The sequence below is a fragment of the Chiloscyllium plagiosum genome, chromosome 22 (assembly GCF_004010195.1).
Source record: "Chiloscyllium plagiosum isolate BGI_BamShark_2017 chromosome 22, ASM401019v2, whole genome shotgun sequence".
Lineage (NCBI taxonomy): Eukaryota > Metazoa > Chordata > Chondrichthyes > Orectolobiformes > Hemiscylliidae > Chiloscyllium > Chiloscyllium plagiosum.
This window is the reverse complement of record NC_057731.1, coordinates 17,399,160-17,425,619: the sequence shown is the minus strand read 5'-3', so window position 1 is coordinate 17,425,619 and position 26,460 is coordinate 17,399,160. Positions and strand designations below refer to the sequence as shown.

The 26,460-nt window shown below is 39.6% G+C and overlaps 1 protein-coding gene across 1 annotated transcript in view; it reads right to left on the bottom strand.

Moving 5' to 3' along the window:
* Positions 1-26,460, bottom strand: part of LOC122561384 (coiled-coil and C2 domain-containing protein 2A-like) — a 268,528-nt gene that overhangs the window by 107,916 nt on the left and 134,152 nt on the right. The window contains exons 20-24 of the mRNA XM_043713148.1: positions 25,790-25,852; positions 23,576-23,729; positions 12,985-13,132; positions 2,755-2,881; positions 1,982-2,185 (exon numbers count right to left, since the gene is read on the bottom strand). Coding sequence (XP_043569083.1) covers positions 1,982-2,185; positions 2,755-2,881; positions 12,985-13,132; positions 23,576-23,729; positions 25,790-25,852 — 696 coding nt within the window. The remainder of the gene's footprint in view (positions 1-1,981; positions 2,186-2,754; positions 2,882-12,984; positions 13,133-23,575; positions 23,730-25,789; positions 25,853-26,460) is intronic.

Below are 26,460 nucleotides of genomic sequence, written 5' to 3'. Positions count from 1 at the left end.
GGAGATGCTGGTGTTGGACTGGGGTGTACAAAGTTAAAAATCACACAACACCAGGTTATAGTCCAACAGGTTTAATTGGAAGCATACTAGCTTTCGGAGCGACGCTCCTTCATCAGGTGATGTGGAGGACTCGATTGGAACACAGAGTTTATAGCAAAAATTTGCAGTGTGATGTAACTGTAATTATACATTGAAGAATTGATTGTCTGTTAAGCCTTTCATCTGTTAGAATACAGTGATAGTTTCACTTCTTTCATGTGTAAATCACAAAACCCTTTTTTTTAAAGTTGCATTCTCGGGTTAGCTGTTAACAATGGTGATAGCTAGATAATATGTTGAACTATCTTATACATATTGTCTAGCTATCACCATTATTAACAGCTAACCCGAGAATGCAACTTTAAAAAAAAGTTTTATGATTTACACATGTAAGAAGTGAAACTATCACTGTATTCTAACAGATGAAAGGCTTAACAGACAATCAATTTTTTAATGTATAATTTCAGTTACATCACACTGCAAATTTTTGCTATAAATTCTGTGTTACGATCGAGCCCTCCACAATCACCTGATGAAGGACCGTTGCTCCGAAAGATAGTGTGTTTCCAATTAAACCTATTGGACTATAACCTGGTGTTGTGTGATTTTTAACTTTGTACACCCCAGTCCAACACCGGCATCTCCAAATCATGGATGTGTGGTGGAGGTGGATTCATTTGAGGCATTCAAGAGGGCATTGGATGATTATTTAAATAAAGACAATATACAAAGTCATAGGGAATAAACCAGGAGATTGACACCAAATCAAAATGCTTGATAGGCAGAATGACCTTCTGCATCACAAAAATTGTGTAATTTTGTGATTGTGCTCATTATGGTTCTTTGTTCAAAGAATTTAAAATATACCCCACTACCATCCTTATACTTCATGGTGCTCCATTTTCCTCTGCCTCAATTTCTACCTGTGAAAAAGAATCACACACAAGTTTCTCCCAGCTTCACTTCCGCAAAATTCAACTTGTCACTGTATCCAATCTAGAGGAAATGTTAAAACCCGTATAATTTTAGAAGTCTATTACATTTCTTAGGCCTTTTCTGCTCCAGTAGAAATAGTCCTAGTTTCTCACGTCTCCTTGACCAATATTGTTCAATCTTTGCATCATTCTAATAAAGCAATGCTGTGCATATCTACAAAAGTATGAGGAGGCAATAGCCTAGTGGTATTATCACTGGACTGTTAATTCAAAGAATCAGGTAATGTGCTGGGTGTGTGGGTTTGGAACCCACCATGGCAGATGGTGGAATTTGAATTCAACAAATATCTGGAATTAAGAGTCTAATAATGACAATGAGTTGATTGTTGGAAAAATCCATCTAATTCATTAATGTCCTTTAGGGAAGGAAATCTGCCATCCCTACCTGGTCTGGCCTACATGTAACTCCAGACCCACAGCAATGTGGTTGACGCTTAAACTGCCATCTGGACAATTAGAGATGGATAATAAATGCTGGCCTAGCCAATGATGCCCTCATCTGGTGAATGAATTAAACGTACTTAATATTTCAAGCACTGGCATAAACAGTGCTGTATTTTGTATTGTGCCTTTATTAATGGACTATAAACCATGGACTAATGGACTATAGAATATAAAATGCAGTTTATATAGCTTTATCTACCTATATTTCTACTTTCAGGGAAATGCATACTTCAATTTCTACTATTATCCTGTGTCACCTTATGGAGATACCAGTGTTCCAAATATTATGGCTAAAAGCTGTGGTATCTTTCCTCTGACTCCTTTCAAAGCATGTTATCTCTAATAATTAATGCCAGTTCTACTCTATACTTATTTTCACCAAGATTTGAAAAATAAACACAATTTCTTTATTTAATAGCTCCCCATATTTCACCCTCAAAATGAGCATCACAATGATATCCCAACTTTATTTTTCTATCAGCTACTTTTTTGAGAATCTATACCTCGAAAATATTGTCAGATATCTCTCTGTCATATGGCGGCACTTGCTTAAAGCAACAATATTCAGGAACTCCAGAATTTCTAAGCATCAGTAATCGAAAACGTTTAGAGAGCTCCAGTTTTTTATCTGGCACAAAATTAAACTCTTCTTGTATTTGGTCTAATCTAAAGTATTCAGGAGCATATTGGCCCTCCTCAGTTGCATACTGTTAAAGAAAAACAAAAGCATAAATTACACCCTTGAACTTAATTTGAATTTTTTATCAAAAAAATAATGTAACTGTAGAATAATGGTAAATATAATTTATTATCATTTATTCGAGGCACTTGACAACAATTTTTTACTTTAAGAATTAGAATTCCTACAGTGTGGAAACAGGCCATTTGGCCCACAAGTCTACACCGACCCTCCGAAGTGTAACTGACACAGACCTATGTTTACCCCTGATTAATGCACATAACCTAGACATCCCTGAACACTATGGCAACTTAGCATGGCCAATTCACCAAACCTGAACATCTTTGAATTGTGGGAAGAAACCGCAGCACCCAGAGGAAACCCACGCAGACACAAGGAGAATGTGTAAACTCCACACAGACAGTCACCCGAGGCTGGAACCAAACTTGGGTCCCTGGTGCTGTGAGGCAACAATGCTAACTATTAAGCCACCATGCTGCCTATAATGTGAAAAGAAACACACAATGGACAATTTTTGAAAATAAAATCATCATTCTGTTGCGGTAAACAACAAACACATAGAATCTTTTCACTAACCTTAATTACTTGCATTAAATCTGAATTCTGCGGATCATTGGGATCCACCCTGGCTTTTCTCGCCCACTCAGCAAGTTTCTGCAAATCATTCAACCAAGACATCCCAATTGATGCAATAGCATCCACGCTGACATGAAATGAAGATAGAAAACCATTTTGACACATTAGTTTGCATGGTTTGCTTTATGCTTCTGACAGAGTCAGTTCTTTTTACAACTAGTGTAAGTTTTTTCTGTAAACTGATGGAGTGAAATTAGCATGAAGAACTTTCAACTGAAATGACGATGCTTACTGACATAGTTCCTGTGTAACATAAGACATGTGTGGCAGAATAATCTAAAAACAATCCGAAGCCCACTTACAATAGATCCATTTGTGAACTGACAGATGATTGTAACTGACAGGATCACATTATATAGAATTGTAGAGCCTTATCTATTGTCACCATCTGTGTAGAGACTGATAACAAGATATTTATGTTTCTAGATCAAACAATCACAAGATTGAGGATCACTCAAGATTTCAAGACTTCTGTGGTAACAAACTGTAACCAACAGTAAATAAACACAAAACAAAAATAGAAATTGCTGGAGAAACTCAGCAGACCTGACAGCATCTGTAGTGATAAAACAGAGCTAAGTTCTTGAGATTGGGAGTGTTGCTTAAAAAAGAGACCTTGGGGCACAGGTGCCCAGTTTCTTAAAGGTGGAGTCACTGGTAGACAAAGTAATGAAGATACACTTGCCTTTATTGGTCAGCACATTGAGTATAGGATTTGAGATATCATGTTGCAGTTGTACAGGACATTGGTTAGGTTACTTCTGGAATACAGCATTCAATTCTGGTCTGCCATAGGAAAGATGTTGTTAACCTTAAAAGGGTTCAGAAAAGATTTACAAGGATATTGCCAGAATTTGAGGGTTTGAGCTATAGGGAGGGACTGAATAGCCTGGGAATGTTTTCCCTGGAGTGTCGGAAGTTAAGGGGTGATCTTATAGAGGTTTATGAAATAATGATGGGCATGGATAGAGTGAATTGCCAAAATCTTTTTCCCACAGTAGGGGAATCCAAAACTAGAGGCCAAAGGTTTAAGGTGAAGGGGGATACATTTAAAAAAGATCTAAGAGGCAATTGTTTCATGCAGAGGGTGGTGTGTGTATGGAATGAGCTCCAGAGGAGGAGGCTGGTACAGTTACAACATTTAAAAGGCACCTGGATGGGTATATGAATAGGAAGGATTTAGAGAGATATGGACCAAACGTTGGCAAATGGGATTAATTTGGGATATTTGGGCACCTTAGGCAAGTTGGACGGTAGGGTCAGTTTTTGTGGTATAGAACTCTATGACTCCAAGAGGTAGCTTCTGTTAAATTTCTCCAGCAATTTCTGTTTTGATTTCAGATCTTCAGTTATTTCTTTTATTTTAGTGAATAAATGCAATATTTAGATAAATTATCTTATAAACTATGAAAAGGTGTGCCCAGTCAACTTCTAGAATTACTGAAAAAAATCTTGCCATTGTTCTTGTTTACACCGTCCTTTAAATTGACATTTTATTCTCCTGGATACGGTCCAAAGCTATTCTGTATTCCCATTGGCCTACTTGTTTTTCACTTTTCAAGCCTAGTAACTTCAAATCCCAGAACCGACTTTCACATATGTGGGTTACATTGGAAATTCTTTCTCTTTAGCCCAAGATAAGCAACCTTCTGGACATCTAATGAACTCAGTCTTTTCAATCTGAGTGTGAACTGCATGGTGCAGGTCTGCATGGTGAATTACAGGGTCAACATTTTCACTGCTTCAGGTACAGGACTGACTGCCCTTATATTCTTGCTGTGTCTTGGGTTCTATCAGATGTACTTGAGTCTGTGAGATTCAATGAGATCTTAACAGACCCTATAACCTGATACTACAATGGTTTGCAATGAACTCTTCCCTTCCAAAGGCCGTAGTCATCAGAATCACATGGGTCTTGTCTCCTATTCAATGTTGATTCATTATCCTCTGGGCCTGAGGTCAATTCTACTTGAAATCAAATTGACAACTTAAATTATTTATAAAACGTAACATTTCTACTGCCTATCTATGACACTTGGAGTCTAAGGCCTTAATTTTCATTGAATTAGATAAGTTCCATGCCTTAACCAAAATGCAGTGAGAGCCTGGAGTCCTGAAGTTCTGTCTCTGATTCATTATCCACTAGTTTTGTCGACAGAGCTGGTTTGGAAATAAGGCAGGAGGCATTTCATACAATCACAGTTTCCAGAGGCCATGGCACAGTTAAAAGTGAAGCTGCCTTCAAACAGAAGCAATTTCTATGACGAAGTTTCTAAAACATAATGTGTAGGCTTTAGATGTTGAAGAGAAAGATCTAAATTTCTTAGAGTCAGGTTCCTGTTTAAAAGAGGTTAGATACCACTTGAAGATTACTAAGAATCAAAATAAAAGTGTGTAAAAAATGGATAAGGTCTTTGAAACTATGAGGTCTTTAAATTTGTACAATAAAAAGCCAACTTGCAGTTGAAAAGTATTAATAGCTTCAATTTCAATGGAGGTTTGTTGACACAAGCCTGAGGCTTAATATTGTAGAATTCTAATAAGCAGTTCTAACAGCTTATTGTTATCATATCATGGGATGGGGGGATTTTGTCTTTGATCTAGTGATAGAAATTCAAATATTAGTTCTTAATGGGAATTAAGTACTACGTTAGGTGGCACAAACTTGGGCATAATGAAAAAAACCAGCAGTAACTTAGGGCTAGATTTAACAATTTGGGAATGGAGTTGATTTGCTGTTTAGTATCCATATTCACATTGCCAACATTTTGAAAATAGGAAGATAAAGTGTATGGGTCAAAGGCCTGCACACTGCTGACCAAACATTGATGCAACTCCAATGCAAATTGCATATTTCAGACTCCCTCCCTCACCATTGCAAATTAAATGGTGCTGGGCTAGCCTTTAAAAATGACAGTTCACACCGACTCAACACTGATATCTTCTACAAACCTACCAAGTCCCACAGCTACCTGGATTACACCTTCTCCCACCCTGCCTCCTGTAAAAATGCCATCCCTTATTCCCAATTCCTCTGCCTCCACTGTATCTGCTCCCAGGAGGCTGAGTTCCACCACAGAACACACCAGATGGCCTCCTTCTTTAAAGACTGCAATTGCCCCTCCCACATGGTTGATGATGCCCTCCAGCGAATCTCATCTACTCCCCGCACCTCTGCCCTCGAACCCCAATCCTCCAAATGCAACAAGGGCAGGACCCACTGGTCCTCACCTTCCACCCCACCAACCTCTGAATACATCGCATTATCCTCTGCCATTTCAGCCACATACAAACAGACTCTACCACCAGAGATATATTTCCCTCCCCTTTCCGCTTTCCATAAAGACCATTCCCTCCACGACTGCCTCATCAGGTCCACGCCCCCAACAACCCACCCTCCCCTCCCGGCACCTTCCCCTGCTAACACAGGAATTGCAAAACCTGCCCCACACCTTCCCCCTCACCTCCATCCAAGGCCCCAAAGGAGCCTCCCACATCCATCAAGGTTTCACCTACACTTCCACACATGTCATTTGCTGTATCTGAGTACATCTGAGTATATCAGAGAACATCTCCACCAAACAACCCCACTCCGCCAAGGACATACAGGTCCTGGGCCTCCTCTGTTGCCATTCCCTAACCACCCAACATCTGGAGGAAGAACACCTCATCTTCTGCCTTGGGACCCTCCAACCCTATGCCATCAATGTGGATTTCACCAGTTTCCTCATTTCCCCTCCCCCCACCTTATCCCATTTCCAACCTTCTAGCTCAGCACTGACCTCATGACCTGTCCTACCTGTCCATCTTCCTTCCCACCCATCCGCTCCATCCTCCCCTCCAACCTATCACCATTATCCCCACCTCCATTCACCTATCGCACTCTCAGCTATCTTCCCCGTAGCCCACACCCCCTCCCATTTATCTCTCCACCACCAAGGCTCCCAACCTCATTCCTGATGAAGGGTTTTTGTCCAAACTTCAATTTTCCTGCTCCCTGGATGCTGCCTGACCTGCTGTGCTTTTCCAGCACGGCACACTTGACTCCAATCTTCAGCATCTGCAATCCTCACTTACGCATAGTTCACACCAACTCATGAGACAAACCAGGTCTGAAGTTGGTAACCATTTGACAGGTAAGCTCAAAAGCTGTTTACAATTATATACACCATAATGAAATAAGGGATTAATAATAAGATTTTGTTTTGAAGAAACAAATGATAATTAAATTGAATCATGAAAAGTGTTACAATCTTCATAGGCATTATTCTCAAGATAACTACATCCTTGCAATGAACAATTCTGAAATTTACTATTTAATCATCTGTACTAATTTAATCCATTCATTAAATTTCAGATATTTTAAAAATCATTCATAGGTTGTGGGTGTTGCTGGCTAGGCCAGCAGTTATTGCCAATTCCTAGTTGCCCTTGAGAAGGTTGACCACTGCAGTCTATTTGGTAAGGTGCACCCACAATACCAAACATATTTCCCTGTTACAATGCATGAACAGTTGGCTGACCCCTTTGAATGAATTCAAAGGCTTTAATGTATTTGGCTTTGGAGTTTTGTGAACAAAATTTCTATAAAATCTCATTCTGAATATATTACTGAGTTCCAAACCCATTAATGGATTTAACTCATCGAGAGGATCAAGAGTTTTTTGTTTGATCTTGACATTTTTATTGGTTCCTAATAAGATTATGCTTTTAAGTGATCTTTTAAATGGCATTTCATTTATTTTGACAATTTTATAAGCATTTCAAACACTTCCCAATGTTGTTCAGGCGCTCATGAGTTCTATTCTTGGGTGAGTAGGCACATGGGTAAGGATACATAAAGAGGAATCGGATTAAGGAAATTATGGATCCTGGGCAAATGGGCAGGGAGGGATGGAGATTAGGGCTGAGAGTTAGTGAAACTGAGCAGAAGTTCCAGTAAACAGAGGTGGGCCATTTACACTGCCACCTCAACACCCGTTGCAGTTTTGCTTCCACAGGCAACAGTCACAACTCCAGCAAATCCCTACCACACTGCTGTGAAGAAAGTGTGGGTGAGCTTTGTATTTCAAGATGGGAAATCATAATGTCTGAAATTAGCCGAATTTCTGATTCAAGATGAAAATCAGCCCTTAACTTCTGAAGATAACTATAATAAATCAGAAATTGTTAGTTATCTGGAATAATTATTATATTATTGAAAAAGATATTTTAAAATACTTACGATGCATGGTTTGGCTCCATTTAGCCTGAAGTTTCTGTCCTATGGGTAACTTTTAGGTACAGAATACCATATTGTTGACGGCACTACCACAGGCACTAGAATGTGCAGCAGCAAAATGCAGAGAAAGTAGTCCATGAAATGAGCCAGTATCTAACCAGGGCTTGACAAACAACCTATCACTTTTGATTTCACTGTTCTAATTAATATTCTCTTTTTAGAACCTGAAAGTCCTCAACATTGACTCCAAAGTCCATGACTTTCTATGGCATCGAGTCAAACACGGATAAGGAAAGTCTCTGCTGATTACCAACTATTTTTCACCAAGCCCCTTCCAATTAGCAGGTGAATCACTAAAGTTTCATCTTGAACGCCAGGTGGAAGAAGCATTGATGATGGCAAGATCACTGAATGTTCTCTGAGTGGGGGGACTTCAATGTTCATCACCAAGTGTAGCTCAGTAGCACCACTGCTGAACAACATGGCCTAGTTCTAAAGGGCAAAATAACTAGACTGTGTCTCTGGCAGGTTCCTGGTTAATAAACCAGAAAGAAACACTTACCTGGCCTTGGCATCATCAACTCATCTGTCGCATATTTGTCTGTACATGCCTATATTGGTAAAATTGACCACTACACAGGCCTTCTGGAGACAAAAATAAATCTACAGGGCACCTTGCATTTTGTTGTATGGCACTATCTATTATGCTAAATGGGATTAGATTTCAAGCAGATCCAGCAAATCAAACTGGGCATACATGGGTGATAAGTGCCAGAATTATATTCAATTACAATCTGTAAACTTTTGACCTGACATTTCCCACTCAAATTACCATTATGCCATTGAATCAGTCCTGCTTCAATAAAGGGTGCAGGAGGGAATGTCAGGCATATCTAAAAATGCCATGTGAACCTGATGAAGTTATGATATTTGTATCCAAATAATAAGAAGAAGCTCTATTTGAGAAGCAGAACTAACCAAACCCAAAACCAACAAATCAGACCTAAGGTCTGCAGTTAGTTCATTCAGCCACAAATTGCGGTGAATGACACTATTAACAGAAAGAACAGTCTCAATAAATACCCCTAACCTCATTTTTTGTGGGTGGAAGGTCCGGAACATCAGACCAAAAGACAGGGCTGAAATATTTGCAACTATGTTTAGCCAGCAGTGCTGAGTAGATGATCTGAGGTCTCCAGCAACACAAACCTCAATTTTTGGTCAGTTTGACTCACTCCAATGTGTTGGAAAAAGCGCAAAAGATGTTTATGAGAGTGCTTCTGGATATGAGACATTCGTTTGTAAGGAAAAATTGGAGAAGTTGTGTTTTTTCTTTGGAGAGAAGACAGCTGATAAAATTTGAAAAAAAGTTTTCAAAATCACGAGGAGTATGGATAGAGTGGATAGGGAGAAATTGTTCCTATTTGTAAATAGATCAAGAACAACAGGGCATTTTGCAAAAGAAGGTGAGGTGAGAAAATTCACACAGCAAGTAGTTAGGCTCTGAAATGCTCTGCTTAGAATTAGGATGGAGGCAGATTGAGTTGAGATATTCAAGAGGACATTGATCGATTATTTAAATAGACACATTGGTCAGAATTATAAGGAAAAGCCAAGAGATTGACACAAAGTTAAAATGCTCAGAGCTGGTGCAGACATGCCAAATGACCTTTTTCAGCACTGTAACGATTCTGTGCTTTTCTCTATTACTTATGATTTAATGCGGTATTGGTAGATCAGGTTTAAATGCTCTCCTTCAAATTCCAGTTTAGTTTTAATCTTGCTATTTTTCCACAAAATTCTATACTTTGCTATTTTACTTTTGGCTTATGGAAAATACATTAACTTGTATTTGATCCTTTATATCTGAAAATACTCAGTTGTAAATTCATTGTCCTAAAAGCAAACTATTCAGTTAAGTTAATTTGTGCCACATTCCTTTTTATGAACTGAATCATATGCCTATTATAGAATTTTAAATATTTTTTTAAAAATGTATTCATTTTGTGTGATGTGGACCTCACTGGCTTGGCCAGCATTTGTTGCCCATCCCCAGTTGCCCTTGAGAAGGTGGTAGTAAGCTGCCTTCTTGAACTGCTGTAGTCCACCTACTGTGGGTTGACCACAATGCTATTGGGGAGAGAATTCCAGGATTTTGACCCAGCCACACTGAAAGAACAGTGATATATTTCCAAATCAGGAGCGACTTGAAGGGGAACTTAAAGGTGGTGATGTTCCCATATACCTGCTGCTCTTCTCCTTCTAGGTGGAAGTGGTCATGGGTTCAGAAGGTGCTGAATGTGGATCTTTGATGAACTTCTGCAGTGCATCTTGTAGACAGTACACATCAGTGATGGAGAGAGTGGTTGCTTGTGGATACAATGCCAATCAAGGAGATGCTTTGTCCTGAATGGTGTCAAGCTTCTTGAGTGTTGTTGAGGCTGCTCTCATCCAGGTACATGGAGAATATTCCATTACCCTCTTGACTTGTGCCTTGTAGATGGTTGACAGGCTTTGAGGAGTCAGGAAGTGAGTTACTTATTCCTAGCTACTGATGAGCTCTTGTAGCCACTGTGTTTATGTGGTGAGTCCAGTTGAGTTTCTCGTCAATGATAACCACTAGGATGTTGATAGTGGAAGATTCATTGATGGGAAAACCATTGAATGCCAAGGGGTGGTGGTTAGATTATGTCTTATTCATGATGGTCATAGCCTGGCATTTGTGTGGCTTGAATGTTACTTGCCACTTGTCAGCCCAAACTTGGATATTGTCCATATCTTGTTGCATTTAAACATCATCTGCTTCAATATCTGAGGAGTCATAAATGGTGCTGACCATTGTGCAATGATCAGCAAACATCCCCAAGTCTGACCTTATGATAGAGAAACAGCTTAAGATGGTTGAGCTAAGAACGTGACTCTGAGGAACTCCTGCAGAGGTGTCTTGGACCTCAGATGACTGGCCTCCAATAACCATGACCATTTTCCCAGGTATGACTCTAAGAACCAGAGAGTTGCCCCTTGATTCCAATTTTGCTAGGGTTCCTTGATGCCACACTCGGTCAAATGCAGCTTTGATGTCAAGGGCTGTGATTCTCGCCTCGCCTCTGGAATTCAGCTCTTTTATCCATGTTTGAACCAAGGCTGTATTGAGGTCAGGAGCTGAGTGGCCATGGCAGAACCCAAACTGGGTGTCACTGAGCAGGTTATTGCTGAGCAGGTGCTGCTTTTGATGACACCTTCCATCACGTTACTGATGATCATGAGTAGACTGATGGGCGATAATTGGTCGGGTTGGATTTATCCTGCTTTTTATGTACAGGACATTCTTGGGCAATATTCCACATTGTGGGGTAGATGCCAGTGTTGTAACTGCACTGGAACAACTTGGCTAGGGGAGTGGCAAGTTCTAGAACACAAGTCTTCAGTACTATTGCCAGAATGTTATCAGAGCCCATAGCCTTTGCAGTATCCAGTGCTTCCAACCATTTCTTGATATCACATGGAGTGAATCAAATTGGCTACCTGTAATGCTGGCAACCACTAGAGGAGGCCAAGCTGGATTATCCACTCAGCACTTCTAGCTGAAGATTCCTGCAAAAGCTTCAGCTTTAACTTTTGCATTGATGTGCTGATGTACATCACTGAGGATGGGGATATTTATGGAGCTTCCTCCTCCAGTGAGTTGTTTAATCATCCACCACCATTCGTGATTGGATGTGGCAGGACTGCAGAGCTTAGATCTGATCCGTTGGTTGTGGGATTATGTAGCTCTGCCTATCACTTCCTGCTTATGCTGTTTGGCATGCAAGTAGTTCTGTTTGGTGGCTTCACCAGGTCGACACCTCATCTTCAGGTATGCCTGGTGTTGCTTCTGACATGCCCTTCTGCATTCTCCATTGAAGCAGAGTTGATCCCCTGGCTTGCTAGCAATGGTTGGGTGGGGGGGGGGTGGAGGGGGAGAGGGAAATATGCCAGGCCGTGAGGTTACAGACTGTGCTGGAGTACAGTTCTGCTGCTATTGTTGGACTAGCACTTCATAGATGCCCATTGTTGAGTTGCTAGATTTGATAGAAGTCTGTCTCATTTAGCACAGTGATTGTGCCACACAACACAATGAATTTTATTCTCAATGTGAAGGTGAGCCTTTATCTCCACAGATTCTGTGATGTGGTCGCTCTTATCGATACTGTTATGGACAGATGTATCTGCAGCTGGCAGATTGATAAGGATGAGGTCAAGTATGTTGTTCCGTCACCACCTGCCACAGGCCTGGTCTAGCAGCTGTATGCTTTAGGACCTGACCAGCTCGATATGTAATAGTGCTGCCGAGCCACTTTTGGTGGTGGACGTCGAAATCCCCCACCCAGAGTACATTTTGTGCCCTTCCCTTCCACAGAGCTTCCTCTAAGTGTTGTCCAACATACAGGAGTACCAATTCATCAGCTAAAGAAGGACAGTATATGATAATCAGCAGGAGATTTCCTTGCCCGTGTTTAATCTGAAACCACGAGACTTCATGGGGTTCAGAGTCAATGTTCACGACTCCCAGAGCAACTGCCTCCCGACTGTAAACCACTGTGCTGCCACCACTGCTGGGTCTGTCCTACCTATTGACTATTCTATTTTTATATTGAATCTAACAATGCTACGGTCACTTTTTCCTTACTATTTTCTATGTTACAGAAGTTGTCGGCAAAATTAACATATAAACAGCAAAAGCATGTGGAAAATGGACAAGTCAGCAAACGCAAAAGACAAGCAAGAAATAGAGGATATGAGTCAGAAGCAGCTTAAAAAACATTTGGAATAGGACAGTTAAAGACAAGGAGATATTTACAAAAGCAGTGAACAGGAACTGGAAACAAACCTAATGATGTAGAAGCCATAATGCTTCATATCTTTTGAGTTAGTCCTTGTCAGTCAAAAACTGTGCAGTCCAAAATTACCTTTCTTTATAGGTTTTTGGTTTTGGTGCAGGTGGTGCAAGGGCAAGGCCATCTTTATCCACTCCCCATGAAACAGCATACAGCAGCTTTCCGGAAGTCAATAAAAAATATTCTTCAGATTTTGTTTCATCCAAAACAAATGGTACATCTGTGAACAAAAGAAACAACAAATTATGAGACAAGTACTAGAAATGTGTAGTGTAGATGTATAAGACACCAGATTTAAGGGCAGGTTTTTCAAATTGGGTTGGGAACCTAGCTCCTACAGAAATTCAGAGCCCTAACCCATGCCACATAAGGGTTAGTGATTTTTTTAAAAATATCTATGAGATGTGGAAATCCCTAACTAAGCCAGCATTAATGTTTATCTCCAATTACCCTTTAGAAAGGTAAACCGCTTTCTTGAACTATTACAGTTGATATGTTGTCAATGTATCCACAATGCAGTTGAAAGAAAATTCCAGGACTGTGAACAAATGACAGTGAAGGAATGGGTAATTCCAAATTAGCATATCATGTGGTTTGGAGGGAATTTGCAGGTGGTGGTGGTCCCATGCATCTGTTGTCCTTCCTTCTAAATACTAAAACCTTTGTGTTCGAAAGGTGCTATTAAAGGTACCTCAGTAATTTGGCACAGTGGCACAGTGGTTAGCACTGCTGCCCAGGTTCAATTCCCACCTCAAGTGACTGACTGTGCGGAGTTTGCACATTCTCCCCGTGTCTGCGTGGGTTTCCTCCGGGTGCTCCGGTTTCTCCCACAGTCCAAAAATGTGCGGGTTAGGTGAATTGGCCATGCTAATTGCCCATAGTGTTAGGTGAAGGGGTAAATGTAGGGGAATGGGTCCGGGTGAGTTGCGCTTCAGCGGGTCGGTGTGGACTTGTTGGGCCGAAGGGCCTGTTTCCACACTGTAAGTAATCTAAATTTGCTATTTGTAAATGACACAGCTGCTACCACATGCTGCACATGGAAACAGACTGTTTTAATATCTGAGGAGTTGTGAACATGCAAAATACTATACAAACAACTGTGAAGATTCCCACTTTGGAGGGGAGTCATGAGTCAGCTGAAGATAATTGGGCCTCGGACACTACCCTAACCTGAGGAACACCTGTATTAATATTCTGACACTGAGGCAATTAACCTCCAACAATCATATCTTCCTTTGTGTAAGGTATGACTCTGGCCAGTGGAGAGTATTCCCTAACTTTTGCTTGGGCACTTTGATGCTACACTCAAACAAATGTTGCCACTGTCACCTTACCTCTCGAATTCAGGCTCTTTTGCCCATGTTTAGACAAAGGTTGTGATTAGGACAGGAGCTCAATAACCCTGACAAAATCCCAACTGAGAATTAAGGACCAAGCTGTTGATGAGCATATGCCACTAGACAGCATTAGCCTTGTCTTTTGCACTGATGTTCTAGGTTATAGAAATATAGAAATCAGGAGCAGGAGTGGACCATTCAGCTCTTTGAACCTGCTCCACTATCAGCAAGAACATGGCTGATTCTCTAATCCAGCACAAGCTGGAAGAATAGCACCTTGTTTTTTGCTTGGGGACCCTGCAGCCTTTTGGACTCAATAACAAGTTAACAACTTCAGGGCTTGAGCTCTGCCGTGTCTTTACCCCAATCCTCACTCTCCATCGCATAGTCTGCTATTACACAATATGTTGCTAACCACTAACAGTCCCCATTAATAGCTATTCACCCTCCTACCAAAATCGTTATCCACTCCTTGGATGGGTATATGAATAGGAAGGGTTTGGAGGAATATGAGCCGGTTGCTGGCAGGTGGGACTAGACTGAGTTGGGATATCTGGTCGCCATGAACGAGTTGGACTGAAGGGTCTATTTCTATGCTGTACATCTCTATAACTCTATGACGACCACCCACATCTCCCAGTATAGCACCATTTACATCAAACTCTGTCTTTCTGTTTGTCACACTAAAAAAAACTTCACATTACACTACATTTTCCATGTGTTTGCCTACTCATTCAACTTGGCCAAATTGCCCTGAGCCTCCTTGCATTTACCTCACAACTTACAATCGCACCTAGTTTTGTGTTGTCAGCAAACATGAAAATATTGCATTTGGTTTCCTCATACAAGTCATTCATACTTATGGTGAATAGTTGGTTCCTAAGCACTAATCCCTGTGGTACAACATTAGTCACTGTGTGCCACTTGGAATAAAAGCATTTATTGTCGTTCTCTGTTTCCGTCAACCAAATTCTCTGTCAACCTATTCTCAATCCATGATAGTATGTTACCCCTAATCCCATGTGCTTTAATATTTCCAAATAGCCTTTAGTTCGGACCTTATTAAAAGCCTTTTTGAAATTTAAAACACCACCTCTACTAGGTTTTCCTGATCTACTTTCCTAGTTTTATCCACAAAAAACTGCAGAAGATTAATTAAGTATGATTTCTCCTTCATACAACCTAGCTGACTTTATCTAATTCCATTAATGTTTTCCAAATGTACTGTTACCATGTGTTTTGTAATTGACTCAAGTATTTTTCTCACTACTGCTGTTAGGCTACCTGATCCATAATTCTGGATATCTTTCTTCTGTACTTTTTTAAATAGATGATTTTCATTGCCACCCTCTAATTTGTAGGAACTGCTCCAGAAACTACAGAAATTTGGAAGATGACCACATGCGTCCAATATTTCTAGGGTTGCTTCTTTTAGTAATACTCTGGGATGTGGGTTATCAGGTCCTGGGAAACAGAAACAGGTTACCTGACCCAACAAGTCCACACCAACCCTTTTAAGAGTATCCCACCCAGACCCATTCTCCTACTGTATTACTCTACATTTTTCCCATGACTAATGCACCTAACTTACACATCCCTGAACACTACAGGCAATTTAGCATGGCCAACTCACCTAACCTGCACATCTTTGGACTGCACTGTGAGGCAGCAGCGCTAACCACTGAGCCACCGTGCCACCCTGTCAACATGTAAATTCATTCATTTTGAATAGCACTGTTTTTTTAACTAATACTGACTGTCTTAAATTTCTGAGTCGAGTGTGTGGAGCTGGAAAAGCACAGCAGGTCAGGCAGCATTTAAGGAGCAGGAGAATGAACATTTTGGGCCTAAGCCCTTCATCAGCATCACACTCTCGACTCTGATCTCCAGCATCTTCAGTCCTCACTTTCTCCTGTCTTAAGTTTCTCCCTTTTGCTAGACCTCTGGTTTCCTAACATTTCTGGGAAATTATTTGTGTTCACTTTGTAAAGACAGAACAAAGGTATGTGCTTAATTCTTCTGTCTTTTCTTTATTTCCCATTATAAATTTTGAATTGTACATGACCTTTGTTGTCTTCCCAAGTCTTTTTCTCTTCACATATTTATAGAAGCTTTTACAGTTAGTTTTTATGTTCCCTGCAAATTTACTCTCATACTGTGTTTTTTCTCTCCTTTTGACCAATATTTTTTGTTTTCTCTTGCTGAATTCTAAACTGTTCTGAGTACTCAAGCTTGCTAATTTTTTTCTCGTAATTTGAAATGTCTCCTCTTTAGTTCTAATGTTATCCTTAATTCCTTTTGTGATCCATGGTTGAGCCACCTTTCCTGTTTTATTTTGTGCCAGTTAGAAATAAATGATTATTGTAAATCATATATTCATTCCTTAAATGTTAACAATTGCTTATGTGCTGCCAACTCGTTTATTAAGATTTCCCAAACTAGAATTGCCAACTGTACTTCATACTCTTGTAGGTCCATTTATTTAGATTCAGATTCTAGTTTTATATTCAACTTGTTCACTCTCCAACTTAATGAATAATTCTACTATTTTATGGTAATTCTTCACTAATGGACCCCTCACAACATGTTTTCTCAATGCCACCGTCGTCAGCAATCATTTGTTAATGAGTACGATTGTCTGACTCGGAAATTCTGTATTACTGGTCATTGGTTCTGTGTCTTTTTGTGGCTGTTGAGCCTGATCCTAGAGCTGTATTGCTGACATCACATTTGGTAGGTGTTTCTAGTCTCAAGATCATTGTCATTTCTTTCTCTAGTTCCTGTTCTGAACTTCCTCTTGTAATGAGCGTTCTCAAAGAACTGTGTCCCTTCATGCGGGAGTTTCTCCAAGTCTTCTGAATGAGGGTTTCCCATGCACTGACATTTATTTTGCATTTCTTGAGGGAAAGCTTCAGAAAATCTTTGAAATACTTCCTTTGTCCTCCTCTCATTTAAGTGCCTTCCTTGAGCTGGATGAAGAGGATTTGCTTTGGTAGTTGGAACTCAGGCACTCTAAGCACATGGCCAGCCGAGTGGAGATAGTTTCTGATGATCGTAGCCTCAATGCTGGTTGTATTAGCTGCTTCAAAGTTGCTGATATTAGTATGCATGCCCTCCAAGGTTAATGGAGAATCCATCTCAAACAACATGGATAATACTTTTCAAGGGTTTTAAGGTGGTGTCTACATACAGTTCAAGTTTCTGAAACATAAAGAAGAGTTAGCAGGATGGCTGCCTTACACAAAAGAGTCTTTGTATGAGTATGGACATCACGGAAGACTCTCATCCTTAGAGATTCAAAGGCAGCATCCGCAGATTGGATGCAATATTGAATCTCCACTCTCTAATTGGTTCATCAACATATTGCTATTAAAAAAAAATCACAAGTACACTTTGGGAAATCCTACCCCATAATATTACAGCTATTTTATTTCATCTAACGTATACATAGATTGCAGTCAGCCATAAACACAATTGTACTTTATTACATGCATCTCTAATAGGGCAGCATGGTCGCACAGTGGCTAGCATTGCTGCCTCACAGCACCAGGGGCCTGGGTTTCATTCCAGCTTTGGGTGACTGTCTGAGTGAAGTTTGTGCATTCTCCCTGTGTCTGCATGGGCTTCCCCCCACAGTACAAAAAGGTTAGGTGGTGTGATCATGCTAGAAATTGCCCCACAGTGTCTAGGGATATGCAGGTTAGGTAGGTTAGTCATGGTAAAAACTATATATGGAGTTATGGGTGTGTAGGGGTGGGTCTCAGTGGGCTGTTGTTCAGAGATGCAGACTAGATGGGGTGAATGGCCTTCTTCTGCACTCTAGGGACTATATGACTGTAATCTCCTATTAAATGCCTGCCCTGTATTTCTGCTACCATTTGGGAGCCTCTAAACAACTCCTATCATTGTTTTGTGTCCCTTGGTGTTCCTTATCTCTACATTATTATTTTCTGAGCCAATATCCTTTCTCATTAGCACATTGATTTCCTCCTTTACTAGGAATACTACCATGGAGGTGGAATAATTGGCAATAATGAATACCCTGGATATTCAGTTCCTGTCCTTGGTTACCCTCCAGCCAAATCTTCATAATAGCAAATATATCATGACCATACATATCTAAGCACTGTTAAACAGTCTACTGTATTGCAACTGCTCTATGAATTAAGATACAATTGCCTTATTAACCTTGTTAGTGATCTTAACTCTATTTTGTCCTATGGCCTCATTTGTTTTCCACCCTTGGTTTTTCTACCATCTGTATGTTTACATTTCTATCCTTGTTTCCCTTTCTCTGTCTCCCTGCTCAGACTCCTACCTCCTTGATGTTCTGGATAGTATCAGCAAACACCTCCCAAAGAATATTCATCCCGATCCTGCCTAGATGCTACCTGTCCTGTTTGTACTCGTCCCAATGTATCTATGAATATGAATCACTCTCATTGCACCATTTCTTCAGCCACTTATTCATCTGATATAGCCTGTTATTTCTATGTTCGCTAGCACATCGCACTGATATTAATCCTCATACAACTACCTTTGTGGTGCTAATTTTAAGCTTAATCCTAATTCCCTATACTCATCTTGTAGGACCTAATCTATTTTTTACCTATGTTGCTGGTACTGATATGTACCATGTCTTAATGCTATTCACACTTCCCCTATAGAATGTCTAGCAGCCTCTCTGAAACATCCTTAACCCTGTCATCAGGGAGGTAATCATGGGTTCTCTTATTATTAAAGACAGAAATACTTGCAGAGACCCCTCCTGTTAGTTGTCTAATTGTCCACACCCTTTCACAGTTTAATGTAGCAAGACTGCAGAGCCTAGATCTGATCTGTTGTTAGTGGAAATACATCTATTGCATATTGCTTCTGTTGTTTGGCATGCAATTAGTCTGAATTCACCAGCTTGATGCCTCATTTTAAGGAATTTTTAGTGCTGTACCTTTCCTGCCTTCCTGCACTCTTCAATAATCCAAGATTGATCATCCTGCATAATGGTAATGGCAAAGTGACACGATATGCTTAGGCCATGAGGTTGCAGATTATGGTTGAATACAATTCTGCTGATGGCCCACAATGCCCCATGTATGCTTAGTTTTGAATCGATTGATCTGTTCAAATTTTATTCCAAATTTTATTACAATGGTAATACTATACATCACAATTGAGAGTGTCTGCAGTGTGAACACAGAACATAATTGCCATAAGAACTGTGGCTTGGTAACTCCTACTAATACTGGCATGCATATTTGCATCTATGATAAGTAAACTGGTCTGGACAGATCCTGGCTAACCACCAAGTTGTAACTTAACACCCACTGACACGGGCAGTGAAGAAATCATTGCTTGTGAAGGCGTGACAGTCAGCTCCACTGACTGAACGTTGTGCATGCAGAAAAGAAGGCAGCTTTTAAGACTAACGCATTGGATAAAGTTTGGCATATAAGGATATCAGAAATAAATTTATATTCAGGAGATATGGTATGTTACAGAAGATAAATGTGGAAAAATTTGTGTAAAGTTAGAGAGAATGATTCAAAAATAGTAATTTACAGAATGGCTAATAGAGTGCATTCACAAGGTTAATTGGCACTGGTTACATATTTAGGGACTGAACAAACCATAGGAAATGAGGAGGCACTATCTATTCAAATATACATATGTTGGACAGTTTTGAAGAACAAATTATGGTAGATCAAGGGCTATTTGAATATAGACAACAACTAAAAGTTGACACCAAATTAATATTTATGCCAGAAGTACAAGAGAATGAGAAATGTCAACAATGTAGGGAGGTCAGAAATATGGATAAGGTGTGGAAGATTAGATCCATGGATTGCCAAAAAAATGGTAGAGATGTGAAAAGTCAGAAAACACAGCAGAAGTCCTACAAATGGACCTGAAGGTGAGCATAATCCTAGGATTAGATCACAATCTTGTAAAAGGAGTTCTGATTGTAGGAGGGAGAGACATAGTCGAACATGATAAGTACATGTCACAGTTTAAGAAGAACAACGATTACTGAATAGGTTGGGAATACAATGACAAATAGTAGCCCTTAGAATTGACAGGTTTTAGTGACAGCGAACAAATTGTATAAAAAGGATTCCAAACAACAAATTGGACAACTGGAAAGAATTTGATGTATACACTATACCAGACAGATTACAGCCAGCCTTGTGGCACAGGGGTTTTAAGAAAAATCAAGATATTAGCTCTACTTCAAGGAAACTGATCTTCTTAGGTATTTTAGCAACATATTCCTGGGAATGTAAGTCAATCAATTCAAAAGCTATGTTTTCTCAGGGTGAAAAGTTTCAAAGGATTGTATTTTTGGAACCACCTACTGAAACAGATGATATATTCAGAAAGCTATGGAAAATAAACAAGTGTTTTTAGGGTTGAACAATGCAGCAAAGGCATATGGCATTTCTCAGGTAGGTCTGTCCTAGTGAAAGTCGGTTGCATTCAGCTTAAAGCAGCCTAAGTGATGTTTTACTAGTATCACAAACAGAAACCGGAAGTCATTAATTATTGCCTGTGGGGCTATACTATAGAATTTGGATAATATGATATAGATACAATAAAAAGGAAATTCAAGATTTGAAGTCAGACCTCAGGCTCATTAATTATATAGAAGTAGATATTGCACAGCACAACTCAGGTGTGACTTGAGATCGATCATCATACTTCAAAAATTTAAAATCACATTTTGATAAATTAAGGCAGGTCTTTATAGAAAGATGATATTATCAAGGGAAGAAGCTAACTAGTTAAGTCCTTGGTCAGATAGGCCAGTGGGCCAAGGAATAGCAGATGCAGTTTCATTTATATAAATGTGAGGTGTTGCATTTGGTAAGGCCATACTGAAGCTGAAAACTATGATGAAACATGCTAGTGTTGAGGAAGTCTTGGGAGCAAATAAAACATTAATTAGATTAATTTTAAAAATGCACATGCAAGTTTCCAACCTTGAGTGACGCAGAGGTATGAAGCTCATCTTTTTTTAAAGTGCTTCACATGCCAATCTTCTAGATTGCTATTTGAGTACAATAGATGTTGGTTGAGAGTGTGGTGCTGGAAAAGCATGGCAGGTCAGGCAGCATCTGAGGAGCAGGTGAATCAATGTTTTGGGCATAAGCCCTTCATCAGGAATGAGGCTTATTCCTGATGAAGGGCTTATGCCCAAAACATCGATTCACCTGCTCCTTGGATGCTGCCTGACCGGCCATGCTTTTCCAGCACCACACTCTTGACTTTGATCTCCAGGATATGCAGACTTCATTTTCTCCTAAAATAGATTCTTAGTTGGAAAAAATAACTGTTGTTTGTTGGTTTGGGAATTCAAGAAAATATAAAGGGTGGTTAAAAGTACCTTACCTCCTGAAATATTGTAACAAGTAGAAGCTATAGATGCAATAGAATAATAGAAGCTTTAGATCATGCTTACCTGAATTACTAAAGAGTTGGGAATTTGAGAACCGCTTGTCCATAGATTATTATGTGGATAACCATTCTCTTTGAGACAATGGATGTTGATGAAGTTTTAACTGAGAACTTAAGAGTTCTTGTGGCACAGTGGTATGTCCCTACTTCTGAGCCAGAAGGCCTGGGTTCAACCATGCCTTGATTCTTAGGTTCTCATGGTGCAGGTTAAGTGTCTGTATATATGGGCCTGTTCTAATGGAGACCTGGGTTCCACCCTTATCTGTTCTAATCAAACAGGTTGATTATAAAATATTTAAGATTGAATAGTGTTATTATGGCTGTTGTGGCACAGTGGTAGTGCACCTACCTCTGGGTAGAAAGCCTGGGTTCAAGTCCCAGCTAACCCAGGGGTGTGTTACAATGTGTCTGAACAGGTTGATTTTTTTTAAAGACAAATAGTTAATAAATTCTATCCACAAAGAAAGAAGACTTAATTTTGTACCTCACTGACTGGCTTGGATTCAGATTAACAGTTCTATGAAATATTACACTCTCCCTGTATTAACCTGAATTTAGCGTAGGCAAAATCCCTTTGAGCTCCCCGTTCCTGTATTCATAGACAATGGTTTAGAGAAATTTCCACACTTGCTGCTATCTATAAAACCTTCAACTCAACTACTCCAAAAAAATTTTCATGCTTTGGAACTGTTAATCTTTATAATCTGGGTCCCAGATGATTAGATTCTTGCCCTCAATAAATCTGGAGGGAGCTAATATTTCTCTTCAGCTTGGGGCTTCCTGCATCTTTTCCACCATACCTAATTAATTTTGCCAACTTGTGCCATTTGTATCACACCTAGTGCTTATCTCATTCAGGTGGCTTGCAAAGTAGTATGATATCAGCAGTATGGGTTCAATCCTCATAATGCCTGAGGTTACCATGAAGTACTCTCCTTTTCAACCTCTCACCTTGCCTAAGGTGTGATGGCCCTCAGCTTAGATCACTACCAGTCATGTCTCTCTAATGAAAAAGCATCCCCATAGTCTGGAAACATTATGGCAACTTGAATCCCTCAAAGACGGGAGGATGCTTGCCAAAGTGTACAGTTTTAGGCAAGAAGCTGCACCATGCACTGTGCTTACCTCTATCAGACCATCTTCACATGAAAGGCTATGTCATTCCTTCCCAGAATGATATAGTAACAAGTGGGATGTTGATGATTACTCCTGAGTGATATGCCCTTTTACCATAATTGCAGAGGTTGAAAGAGCAGAAAAGTTTGGAGGAAGCTGTCAGCACTAATTAGTAATCAGCTGTTTTTGGCAACTGGCTGTTATGCTGTGACTGATGTGTATCAGTTTGTGTGCTTGTGACTTGTGGCTAGAGGATACAGACATAAGTAAAGTACTGTGTTCCAAAGTCTCACGCTGAGATCAAATCTGCTATCCCACTATTTTATCTTTGGAAACAAATTCCAATCTTACAGCTGTAAACGTGTCTTCTCAAATAAGGTAAGATTGTAAGTATTCACCTTTGGTTATCAACTGTATTGATTATTGAAAAGAAACAGGATGAAAGTCTCATTGCATGAACTAATAGCTCTTATCCACATAACAAAGCACTTTGTATGATGTTTGTGAAAATAAAAATACTTCAAGATCACAGGACCGGATTTCTGGCAATTCTTAAATGGACCCTGTATCAGTATTCTCGGAGGAGAATTTCAGAGCAGATTTTGTGGTAGATTTGAAGGCAGTAGCCTGTAATAGTATATTTTATTTGATTATGATTTCAATCTACCGCTAAATAACCATAATCCAGATAAACACCAAGTAGTAGTTTAGGATGAAGTACAACAACATTAAAGGAAAGATGCGAAAGAGATACTTACTACTTCCAACTCCTTCATGAGTAGTTGTTACTATCTCATCACTACCAAATTCTACTTCTTCCAAAACCGCGGTATTGGTAATTGTGGTTACATCAGGAATGGGTATATACACCTTTGCCAGTAGTTTGATATTTTTGTTCACTAATTCACAAATCTATAAAAATAAGAGGTTAACTTGTTAGCATGAAGAAATGTTTCACACTACATTTTTGGTCACATTAATCACAAAAAATTAAAATCCTTCAATGCTGCTCAGACAATAGTTTCAGAACTTATCTAGCTTCTCAAAAATTGACTTTGATTCTTTTCAATGCTATGACGGGTATAATTTATTTTCTTTAAATATCGTACATATGTTCTTACTACAGATGTTCAGATAGATTTTGCAAAACTGACACACTAGAATTTTAAAATGTAGAAATGACTCCTCAGATTTCCCTTGTTTGAATTAGCATGTGAATGCAGAATTGGCAGGTGCACATCTCTATTGTAACAATTAAACCAGATGACCTTTCAAAGGAGAGTTATTAATATATTAACCTCACAAAATCCAATCTGTTTCATCTCGTATTTCAGGTTTTTGAAATGTGTTAGGCACACAAGTTGACTGACTGAAGAAGTTGACAAAGCTGATACCTGCAATAGCTGATGGATCAGATGACCTAAAATTATGAAGCTGTTTCAAAATTAACAACCTTGACATAAAGACCATCATTTGGCATAAAAGTAATTTATTAGATGGTTATAAACAATAACAGAAATTGCTGGAAAATCTCAGCAGGTCTGGCAGCATCTGTGAAGAGAAAGCAGAGTTAACATTTTGGGTCCAGTGAACCTTCCACAGAACAACACGTTGAACATCACTGAGATACTTGTGATCCTAGGTGGATTCAAAGCACTAAGATGAAACTTCGGTTGGAATCCAAGTGAATGAGTCTGAGCCAGAGGAAATCACTGAGGAATATAATATGGGAGGACTAACAAGATTAAAGAGAATACAATGAATTGTGGGACCCTAGAAAGAACAGAGGATCAAAGGGACCTTAATGTGCATGCCCACAGATCCTTGAAGATAACAGGACATGTGGAATACTTGATATTGAATACAAGACTGGGGAGATTATAATGGAGCTGTATAGACATTAGTTAGGACACAGCTGCAATATTATATGTACCTCTAGTCACCACACAACAGGAAGGAGGTGATTGCACTAGAGATGATGCAAAGGAGACTCACCAGGATGTTTTTGGGCTGGAGAAATTCAGGTATGATGAAAGATTACATAGACTAGGTAGTTTTCCTTCAAGCAAAAAAGGTTCAGTGGGGACCTGGTTGAGACTTATGACATTATGAGGTGCATAAATAGGATATGTAGGAGGTAGAGGAATCAATAACCATGAACATAGATATAATGTACAGGAAATTTAGATGGGATTTAAGGAAGTATCATTTTGCCCAAACAGTGGTTGGTATTAGGAGGTCACTACCTGAAATACTAATAGAGGTGGGAACAACATTTAAGAAATATTTTGATGAATATTTAAAGTACCATAACATGTATGACTACAGGTTAAGTGATGAAAATGGGATTAGAACAGATAAACACTTGATAACCAGTAGGGACATGATGAGCTGAAGTGCCCCTTTCGGTGCTCTAAAACTCTATGACTGGCTTTGTACTACCCACTCCAGCTCTCTCATCTGCCATTGACTCTGCTAAGCCCTCCTACATCATATCCATTCTGCTTCCACAGTGTGAAACTAATGAATTGAGATTGCTGGCATGCGTTAGCAGAGCTGGGGGTGGAGGAGAAGTGTTTTGATATTTCTACTGATCCAAAGGACTTATTTCCCAAACAGGCTTTAAATCTGGTAGGAGCAGCCCTAAATATCTCAGTATAAGTACTGACCTAAGTACTAGGCAAACAACCCAAGTTTGGGCACTGAGAGGCACTGGGCCATCAGAATTGGTTGATTAGAGTTGAAAATGGTAGATTGCAAGTTCTGATTCAAGCATAAGTGGACTCCTGGGAACCTGTATCTCCATTATTGCAGAATTCAATTATGTATCCCTCAAATGAGATGACAAGATGTAGATCATTATCTTTGGCAGTATGTTAAGACAGCAATGAAAAATGTCTTTTTTTACAGGTTTGTCAATGTCATAGCATCCACATTGTTTGATGAGACCCACTGATAATCTCTTCAACTACCTCAACGTAAGTGGGCTCCCAGGAACCTACATTTCCATTATCGTGGCCCTCAATAGTATATCCCTGAAATGAGAACCACAAGATCCAGATCATTATATTTGGCAGTATGGTAAGATAGCAGTGATAAGACCCACTGAAAATCTCTTCAACCATCTCAACAGAAAGCACTTCTATTCCCACCATTTTAAAATTGTACATGATAGCAGGCAGACAATCCTGCACTGAAATATTGAATGAAAACAATAGGCAAATTTTTATAGGGGCCTAAATTACACCACCTATGGCAAGATTTGGAGCAAAATTATACAAGAAGTCCGGAATACCTATCTCGATTTTGGGAGCAACATGCTGCATCTTTTATGTACCATTTGGGCAGTGAGGTGAGCTTTTCGTCAGGCAGAAGTGAGTTGCCAGTTAAGAGATTACAGCTTGTTGAAAGCATTATTGCACAACTCCCCTCATTACTATTAATCTACTATCTTACCAGATGTACAAAATAACCAGATGATGAAAATTCTTGACATGGAAGACATGGAAGACATGGGTACCTGGCCATCTCAAATCACATCTGGTTGTGAAAAGCCTCCAAGTTGCTCAGCTCCAAACAGCACTTCAGGGCATGATTCATGGGCATCAAATGCATTCTCATTCATCCAGAGAAATTGGCATCT